Below are 10,239 nucleotides of genomic sequence, written 5' to 3'. Positions count from 1 at the left end.
ACGGCGCTGGTCTCACACGCACGCGGACCCCCAGCACTGCTCCCCCCAGCCCTTCGCTTGCCAAAACACCGAGCCGCTCGCGTGGGTAGGGAACCAGCCCCGCATCCCTCTGCCCGGCCAGATGCAGACCCTGGGGGGACAAGGACTGCCCCCTCCCTGCGCAGGGGTCCCCACCCCGGGGCGCGGGCCTCAGCGGCAGCTTTGAGATGCTCACACGCTGCAATTAGCGTGATTATTAATGGTATATGCAACCTCCAGCTATTTAAACCGGGAGATAATTTGCTTTGTTAATATACATATGCTTATGCTGAAATTATAGTAATTCAAAAATGGTCTTTTTTAAGAAACAGAAGTGACTTTTTGGAACAAGTGTCCAAACCCAACGTCAGCCTCGGGCAAGTAATTACCCTCAACGGGGTAGTAAAATACCATTCAGCTTTTCCAGCCTTCATCCGTGCTACGAGTGGAAGATGTTTAGCCCCGGGACTCAAATAAATGGGAAAGTTACTGGGAAAGGGATTTGCACCAGTGGCTGGAACGGCGGCGCCGTAAAGCAGCAGGTTGGGATTAAAGGGGCTGAGATAAATGAGCTTTGGCTAAAAAGAAAAATATCTCGAGGGAAACCAAATGCTTTAAAATCTACGGATGCGTGCGGCTTCCAGAATAGCCCCCCTCGGCGTTAGGGAAAGCCTGGCCATTAACACGGGGTAATTAACAGACAACTTGATAGCGTTAGAGAAAATCTTTGTATTTGGTAGAGGGAATGAAGCTCCGGTCCGGAGAAATCTGGCAGGAATTGGGATCCTGGCTCTGACAAGAGGTGGCAGCCGACAGCCCCTGTCCGTGATAAATAGCTGGGAGGCCGCTGGCTTCGGGCATCCCTGGGATGCCTCTGCACTTCCGCGGCTCACGGAGCCGCGTTAAAGACCTCTCTGCAGGGCGACAGCTTTGTCCCTTGCCAGGAGAAATCGTAGGAAGCATCTCCCTAACTCCTTGCTGGAAATAATTCATCTCCCAGAGAAGATCCTCCAAACCGGTGGCAATTCCAATCGCCCCCAAGTGCACCCCGAGCAGGAGGCATCAATGTGACAATTTATCATGGACTACCCAGCCCTTTTCTTTTCCCTCGTATCCTTTTCCATCAAATCCTGGCTCCAGAGCCCTGAGAAGCAGAATATCCTCCTAAACCCCGGCTCACAGAAAGAAGTGATCACAGCAAATTCAACTCCTGCAGTTGGCTGCACATCTCAACTCTTCCAAATAACGTGACTTCTCGACCAAGTTCAAGTTGGAAGTAGATGATCTTTAAGGTCCCTTCCCACCCAAACCGTGCTGGGATTCTGGGATTCTGTGATTCTATGAAGTTTGCAAAATGGAGAGAACTGAACCAAACGGGAGACATCCATGATACAGCAGAAAAAGATCTCCTCGACTCCATTGGTTTTGGAGGCAGAGGGAGAAGAAGGGCACAGAGGCAGCTGTGGGCATCCCAAACGGATGGTAAGAGGAGACGAAATGGGAGCAGTGAAGTTCCTGTGTCACTCGCTGGGTCACTGAAGAGGCTGGAGACGGAGAGGTGGGAATGCAGGACACGTGGTAGGAGCAGGCTGCTTCTCAGTTGTTTTCTGGAGCACCCCGACTTGCACCTGGAATCTGCACCCACTTTAATGGGTATTTAATTTCTCCGCCTTGTATAGAAAACACACTGGAGCAGTTCAGACCATCCAGTCTTGCTCGGAGAAGGCTCAGACCTCCAGGACCTATTTCTGTCCCCAAATGGGCAAGAAAACCCATGTCAGGGGGATGGAAGCTCAGGGTGGCTGAATCGGAGAATCACTGAACAGTTTGGGTGGGAAGGGACCTTAAAGCCCACCCAGTGCCACCCCCTGCCATGGGCAGGGACACCTTCCACTAGACCAGGTTGCTCCAAGCCTCATCCAGCCTGGCCTTGGACACTCCCAGGGATGGGGCATCCACAGCTTCACTGGGCAACCTGTCCCAGTGCTCCCCACCCTCTCCGGGAAGGATTTTTCTGAACAGTTTCTTTTCCCCTAAACCTCCGTCTCCCAGCAGAAACAAGGTTCCAAAACCAGCACCAACCAAAAGCAAACCGGAGGAAAGCATCTCATCTCTGCTCTCATCCCCCGCCCAGCCACCCCGTAGGATGCCTCACGGTGAAACCAGCTCAGCGAGGACAGAGATGCTTCCAGGTGGTACCCACCCCGCCAACCTGCATCCCTGGCTGCACCTTCATGTGGAGCAAAGGCGCTTCTCCAAAGCCACTTGGCCAACACAGTTCTTGCACAAATTAAATAATCCCATGATTTTATTGCAAACTTCAGATCATTTGAATTTTCTGTGGAGCCCTGGCTCCTGGAAGCAGCTATTTCTGTAAGAATCTACGGCTCTCTGCCATCACTCCTCTTTTTTCCTTCTTTTTGAGAAAAGGATTCTGCCCTGCTTGCAAAAAAAGCAGGTTCAGAAACCAAAAAGTACATGAAAAAGAAGGCAAAACTTCACACTTTATGGAATCCCTGCATGGTTTGGGTGTGAAGGGACCTTAAAGCCCACCCAGTGCCACCCCCTGCCATGGGCAGGGACACCTTCCACTAGACCAGGTTGCTCCAAGCCTCATCCAGCCTGGCCTTGGACACTTCCAGGGATGGGGCATCCACACCTTCTCTTTGGCCTCTACCTCCACACATGCCTGCTCCCCAGCATCCCGCTCGAGGGCAGATTTAAGGCAACTCAGAGAAAAGTTTCCTCGTCACTTGTTGTTCTGCTCATTCCTTGAAGCACAAGGATGAAGAGCCCTTACCACACCTTGCTTATTCTTTTTCTTTCCTTTCTTTTAAACTCTTATAATTCCTATTAGCTCTTTCCCAAGCCCTAGCCAAACATGTTTCGTTCTCACCCCACAAACAGGCAGCTGCGAGCAAACCCGGGGTGTTTCCATGGGATAAATACGCAAAGGAACTAATTCCTTCGAGGCTGAAGGCGAGCTGCAGAGCCTGCCCTGCCATTAATGTCCCTCCTCATTGACATTTTGATTCTTAAAAGTAATCACACGTGAAAAACAAAAATTTTGCAAGTGATTTGATGTGAAACGGCAGCTCCCCCTTCCCAGGCCGCACCAAAGCAGCCTCTCCCAGAAAACACATGGAATTGAAACCCCGTCCTTAGCCGCTGAGCAGCGAAGGGCTGTTCGCTCCTCAGAAAACGCATTTTAAGACTCCGCAAACCCTCTCCAGCCTCTTTGATCAACTCTTTGGAAGCACTCGGTACGGTCCAGTGTATAATCCTGACGCTCTCCAGCTGCCTGGGAAGGGATACTTGGAACCGAAAAGCCACCAAGGAGCCTAAAGAATGCTCGGCTGCTTCCAACAGTGCAGGAGAGGGGCTTGTAAACACCCAGGCTCGAGTCGTCCAAGCCCTGCGCGCCTGTTGGAGAGCAGAGCACAATTAGCCAGCACGGCCTCGTTTAATTAACAGGGCTTTCTGCCCTCTCCGGAGGATGGAGTACCTGGAACCATCACTCATGGCCTGCCTGCATCCCCCGCCAGCGAGCAAATCCTGCACGGGGATGTCTGGGAGACCACACGAGCAAAGCTCTGCCCCTGCCCTGGAGTTTTGCCGAATTTTGGCCCTCCCCAACACGCTTCCAGCGTCACAGGTCATGGCGGCTCCGTACGAGAGCCCGTGCACCTCCCGCAAGGATGCCGTGCCTTCCACTGGAGCATCGCGGTGGGTACCTGGCTCTACGGCAAGTTCATCCCACCTCCAAGCGCTTTCCAGAACAAGCACGTCTTGCCTTGGATCTTCCCAATCCCGAGGCAGCTGACATTAATCTAGACGATGGATCTCAGATGGGAGGTGATGGGGGAGGACGTCGCATCCAGCGAGCCGACGGCGTCAGGGAAGTACGGTACAGAGATAAGGAATTCGATTCCCACTCGCCTACGGGATAAGCGACTCCCAACTCAACTGAGCCCTTAACCTTATTAAGAGACTTATTGTGCATTTGTCATCCGAGGCTCTCCGAGCGCCGTTATTCATCCCGTATCTCCAAACGCCGGCAGCCTTATTTGCCGCAGCCGGTAAGCAGGCGATCAGCCCTGCTCTTCATGTCAGCCGCTCTCTTCTCTTTGCTTAAAAAGGATTAAGCAGCTTTATCCATGTTACCATCTCCCCTGGCTTTCAAAAATAAGAAATCTCTTCTATTCATAGCTGCGTGTAATGAATATTTATACACCCAAATCTCTATTGCCGAGATCTGTCACTGGATTATTCAATTTAATACTTTTAGGATAACTAAAAGGCCTGTATAATTGCTAATCTCAGCCAACAAGAGGGCAATGGATTGAAAATTCCCCGGGACGCCAGACCTGAATGTGCCCAGAGATGCAGAATGAAGAACCTTTTCACGTGGCAACACGCGCGTGGTCCTCTCCTCTCTCCAGCCCACCACCTGCAGCCATGGGCCGCGTTTCTTTCTTGGTTTTAGACACCTCAGTCAAGTTTCTGCCTGCCCAACGCTGCCCTGAAGAGCTGAGCTGCCAAAACATGACGTGGATGGACAAAACGGTGACAGAACCCGTGCTGGTGGAGGTGGGAGGTGGCACCAGTGCTGGGGAAGGTGGTACCAGTGCTGGAGGAGGTGGCACCAGCACTGGGAAAGGTGGCACCAGCCCCGGAAAAGGTGGTAGCAGTGCTGGAGGTGGCACCAGCATTGGGCACCAGCGCAGATGGTTGCAGCAGCCACAGGACACCTCCCCACACCTCTCCCAGCCCCACCGCCTTGCAGGTTTGCAAGCACCAGCAGGTTTGGGGGAAACCGCCCCCACGACACAACTTGCCGAGAGCATGCCAGCAGCACGGACTCAGACGGGTCAACTCACCTGGCCCTGCGTCTCCAGCTTGACCTCCTCCGCAGCGGGAGGTTTGGCAAGCGGCACGGGGGCTGTGTTGCAGGGCTCCATCTGCTCCGTCTTCTCCACCTTCACCTTCACATCATCCAGGCTCAGTGCTGGGGCTGCAGCCAGCTCCTTCTCATCCTTGTCCAGCAGATAACGCAGGAGCTGGTGATCCTTGACATCTTTTTTCTTCAGCGCGTCCGGCTCCAGTTTGATGTCCGGGGTTCCTGGCAGCTGGCTCTGAGCAGTGGGGGTGGTGGCGGGGTTCGGGGCGTTCTCCTTCTTCTCGTGCTCCATGGCGAGGGTGGTAATGTCGGAAGGGCTGCCCTCCTGAAGGAGTCTATGCAAAATCTTGTGCCGCTCGGTCAGCGAGCTGTGGGAGGAAGGGCAGGTGCTGCTGGGAGGGTTGCCGGAGGCCAAGGGCCCAGCGGTGCCCGCGCAGGCTAACGAATCTTTGCAGCTCGTGTCCGCGTCGGCGTGCCGAAGCTGCTGCTCCGCCGTGGTGGCCAGGAGCTGGACCAGCTTGTGGCTGGTGGCTTGGGAACATTTGTTGTCCCCCTCTGAGAGCCTGTCACCAGCGTGCAGCATGCCCGAGTCCAGCGGTTTGCTGTCCCCTGAACCGCCGTCCGACTGGATCATCTCGCTCAGGATGGAGGCGATCTCTTTGCTGTCCTTGGACTCTGTTTTCATGGGCTGCATGGCCAGGCGGCCGGGCGAGCTCTGCGAGCTGAGCTGTCTCAGCACCGGGGGTGGCGTGGAGTAGCCCACCGGTGTGCTGGGACCTTCCGTCAGGCCCTGCAGAGAGTTTATGGGGGCATTGGGAAAGGGTCTGGTGCCCCCGCCGCCCCCACCACCGCTGTTGGCCATGCCCACGGGGGAGTGCATGGTGGGCATGGTGGGCGAGAAGGGGTTGCTGGGCACTCTGGGCCTGGGCACCAGCCCTGGGCTGACCCGATGCCTCGGAGACATGAACTGCGGCGGGGGAATCCCTGGACTATTCATGGGGGAGCTACTGAGGTTCAAAGTGTGGTTACTGTTCTGGGGACCAGCTTGTCCCTGGCTTAAGGCAACGTTGGCTCCTATCTGGTTCCCAGGTGAACATCCAAAGCTGTTTTGGCTGGTGTTGGAGTTGGTGTTGTGGAGGCCGGCGCCCGGCTGCTGGTTCACGTTGGTGGCCAACATGCTGCCGTTGGAGGGAGGGATGGAGGGTGGCAGGGCCATGCCTTGCCCCGGGGAGATGCTGGGGTTCAGTGAGGGGCTGACCCGGGGAAGGGACATGGTGGAGTTAGTGTTCTCCTGGGGGGAGAGCATGCCGTGATCCCTGTGGGGAGATGAAAAAGACAGGAAAAGTCACAAGAGGCTTTGTCCAAACCTTTAGTGTTGCTCTGGCAGCTCCTGCCCCCCATCCATGCTGCAGAGCTCTGGAGCCCGGAGAGGCTCACAAGCCCTTGTGCTCCCAGCCTTCCCACTCCACCAGCTCTCCCGGATCCATTTCAGTCCATGGATGGAGTCCAGCAGCTTTAACATCTCTCCAGAAATGTGACTGCTCGGGATCACAGCCACTCACCAACTAAACCCCGAAGGCGTCACCTTCTCTGGGTCTTGTGCTCCCACAGGGCTGGAGGACCATGATCCGACAGCGTTTCCCAGCCCCCTCGCATTTCTCCACAGCCCAGGTCCACAGCCTCATCCCTCCCTGTCCTGCCGGTTTGTCAGAGCCTTTCCTTCCCCAAATATTTCAAGTTCTCCAGCGCAAGGCAGAAAACACATCTATAAACCTCCACCTGAACTCCCAGGACCGCTTCTTTGCGGAACAAGAATGATCAAGAGCTGCCACCATGCTGGTTTTCAGCTTCAGATCCCCCATGGGGATCACATCTCCAAACCAGCATCACCAGTGGATCCTCCTTCCACGGTAGGGAATGGGCACTTTGATCCCTGGATTGCCCACCTGGGCACTGGTATGGCTCAGGAGTGTCCGGACGGGGACGTACCTGTCGATGACGTGGATGCCCATGATGAAGGTCTGTATCTCCGGGCCGGAGGAGCAGCAGAGCTTACACTTGGTGTGGGCACTAAGCACCGTCCCGTCGCTCAGGGTAAATCGGTACGAGGGGCTGAAGGCCGTGCCGCGTGTCATCACTGAAGGAGAAAACCAGAAACACAAGAAACCCCTTAGAAACTCAAGCCAGAACCTGCAACACTCTACAGGAACCAGGAGGAGGATGGAGGGAGCAGAGGAGAGGGAGAACCTGCCTGGGACGACCACACTCCCAACAAACAAAACCACGTGCTGCGTGTTGGCTAACCCCACAGACCCAGAAGGTAAGAGGGTTATGAATAACCACGGTGGCACAGAATCCCCCCAGCTGCTTCTCCAGCTCCAAACCCGTGTCCTGCAGTGGGTAAATCTAAATCCATCCAGCACCAGCCCCGAGTGCTCAGAGCTTCCAAAGGGGCCGTCGCTCAATCACCAGCGTAGAACGTCTGAGCTGATGGAGCCCAGCCAGGCCGTGACGCCACTGCTGCAACCCTGGCAGAGTTACAGCTCTCTGGAGGCTCAGTGACCTCCTGCTCCTACGTCCTGCCTTCCCCACATCCCTGTTGTGAGCCTCCTCACCAGCCTGGCAAAGATGCTCATGAAAGAGCTTCCACTTCTTCTGCTCGGACACTGGGGATGCCGTTTGCGGATGGCAAAGGAAAACAACATTAAAACAATCATATTTAATTTATATTTGTCTCAATTGTGTGTTTCCTGGAGGGTGAGAGGGGACCTCCTGGCTGGAGGAGCTCCTCCAGCGTTACTCAGCCCCTTCTCCTCTCCCTTCGACACGTTATTGCAGCATCTGTTTATCCAGAAAGTATTTATCGTGCCCGGACTGTGCCCCGGCTTCTCCCTGCAGCTCCCGCTGCTCGGCCGGAGAGCGCGCCAGCCAGGAAGAGGAGCCCAGTTACCTTCTTGAAAGAGCTGTTTGGCGTAAGAAGGCTCTCTGCCCTGGGGCTGGAAGAAAGCGTAGATGCATTTCCGAACCAAATCCTCCCAGCCCGTCCTGCCGGCGGCTCTCAGGGAGCTGGTGTCAATGGAGATGATTTTACCTGGGTAGAGAGAGAGAAGCCACCTTATTCCAGCACGGCACGGGATGTCCCTCAGCTCTAACACCCCCACAAACAGGTCTGCAGATGTGGAAAATGAAGCCACGTCCTGTTCAGCGTCAGGAGCACACAAGGATGTCATAGAATCATAGAATCACAGAATGGTTTGGGTTGGAAGGGACCTTAAAGATCATCTAGTTCCAACCCCCCTGCCATGGGCAGGGACACCTTCCACTAGACCAGGTTGCTCAAAGCCTCATCCAGCCTGGCCTTGAAGACATCCAGGGATGGGGCATCCACAACATCTCTGGGCAACCTGTTCCAGGGCCTCCCCACCCTCTCCGGGAAGAATTTTTTCCTGACATCTAATCTAAACCTCCCTGATTTCAATTTGTACCCATTACCCCTTGTCCTGTCACTACAGGCTCTTGTAAAAAGTCCTCTCCCAGCACCCTTGTAGCCCCTTCAGATACTGGAAAGCTGCAATGAGGTCTCCTCGGAGCCTCCTCTTCTCCAGGCTGAACAAGCCCAGTTCTCGCAGCCTTTCATCATAGGAGAGGTGCTCCAGCCCTCTGATCATCTTCGGGATGATGTCCTCCGGGAGGGGACGGAAGTCCAAGGAGTTTGCTCCTGAGCATGCACTCGGCCACCCAAGTGGACACAAAACCCAGCAAGAGGCACCTTGGTGCGAAGGAACCCTCACCCCTCCAGGGCTGGGGTCCCCAGATTCACACCCTCACTCAGGGGGACACCCTGCCAGCCACCTTGTTCACATCCAAGGATTCTCCAAGCAGGATTTGCCACCTGCTTTCTCCCTCGACATGGGACACCAGGCAGCTTTGCTGGCTGCTTTACAGCCACGGGCAGAGAGCAGCGAGCAGAGAAAACACTCGTTAAGGATTTTCAGGCTGCAGGCAAGTCCAGGGTGATGATTAACCACCAGAAAAAGGTCATCGGAACGGCTAGAAAGCAGTAATTGGCCGAGAGCAAACCCGAATCCAAAAGGTGACGACTGTTTCATTCCCACAATCAGCCACCTCAGCAGCTCCTGAACGCCGGCGGAGCAGAGAGGGGCTGTGTGCCGGGCATGGGTCTGGTGTGCGGGATCAGCTGAGGTCTAAACTCAGTTGAGATGCCTCCAGTTGAGGTGTCAACCCCATCGGTCCCAGCAGCGCTGCGTTTGCAAAGGTCAGGACCATGCTTGTGGTATGGGGTCCTGCACAACACCACTGACCCCCAGGGACAACAAATCCCCCGGAGCCGGGACTCCCCGGCATCGCTGGGACGTTACCTGTGGTGTCTTGCTTGGTCACGAAGGATTCAGAAGGGGTGACGGCCGTCGGTCGAGGTAATCGTCTCGCGATGCATATCAGACACGACTGGAAATCTGCCAAAGCAGAAGGGACCGGGAATGTGAAAATCCAACGTTACAACCACCACTTGGAATTCAACATCTTAATTAAAACACCACCACTGGGCTTGACTGCCACGTCCTGCCCGTGAAGCGTTTACCCTGAGCAAACCTCCGGCCCTTCAAAGCAAGCAGGCTCTTTCTAAACTCTACAAAGTTTGCTGGAAAAGAGGTTTCCAGTGCTTGGAGAAATTAATTGTACAGGCTTTTCAGATCTGGCAGTATCGTACAATAAAAGTCAGCACTAAAAGCCAGCAACTGTCGGCTTCAGGCAAAGTATTTGGTCATAAAATACCATAATTTATTCCTTCCAGTCACGATCTCCTGTGTAAACCGCAATGGATTAATCCAGCTAATGCGCTGGAAAATAATAGCTGGGACACCGAAAGGAGAGTTAGGGCACTTGCAGGGAAGCAACAGCCCCCATGGCCCTGAGGGAACCCTGCCTGTCCCAGATCCTCAGGGAGATCTGCCTGCAGGCAGCCAATCCAGCCCAAAAACCTGCGGGCAGCACTGTGCCCCGGCAGCGGCGAGGGCACCAGGTGGGGCGTCGGGCACCCATGTCACTCGCTGGGAAGGTCCTGCAGGCAACGGGCTTTGCTGGGTAATAAAATATTGCTCCTTCCCTAAGGAATTCCGATGGCAAGCAATCCCAGAGGCAGTTCTGAGGGCCAGAGATGCCAGGATGGCTGGAGGGCATTGGCTTGGGGGAGTGAGAATCCAGCAGCGAACTTCAGGCCCCTCCGCCGGAGGTCTCCCTCGTGCCAGGCATTGTCTGTGCGAGGAACAACCAGCCCCCCCGAGGCAGCTTTGCAGGGTGGT

At 55.0% G+C, this 10,239-nt stretch overlaps 1 protein-coding gene across 1 annotated transcript; it reads right to left on the bottom strand.

Moving 5' to 3' along the window:
• Positions 1 to 4,866: 4,866 nt before the first annotated feature.
• On the bottom strand, positions 4,867 to 9,393 carry NCOA1 (nuclear receptor coactivator 1; the record flags this gene model as incomplete). The annotated part of the gene is made up of 4 exons (XM_010159805.1): positions 4,867 to 6,234; positions 6,908 to 7,055; positions 7,869 to 8,009; positions 9,298 to 9,393. Coding segments are annotated over 4 exons (1,730 nt in total), but the record flags the coding sequence as incomplete, so codon positions are not given.
• Between the last annotated feature and the right edge of the window lie 846 nt (positions 9,394 to 10,239).

The sequence above is a fragment of the Eurypyga helias genome, unplaced genomic scaffold (assembly GCF_000690775.1).
Source record: "Eurypyga helias isolate BGI_N326 unplaced genomic scaffold, ASM69077v1 scaffold29769, whole genome shotgun sequence".
Classification (NCBI taxonomy): Eukaryota; Metazoa; Chordata; class Aves; order Eurypygiformes; family Eurypygidae; genus Eurypyga; species Eurypyga helias.
The sequence above is the reverse complement of the archived record's forward strand: the minus strand, read 5'-3'. Positions and strand labels throughout refer to the sequence as shown.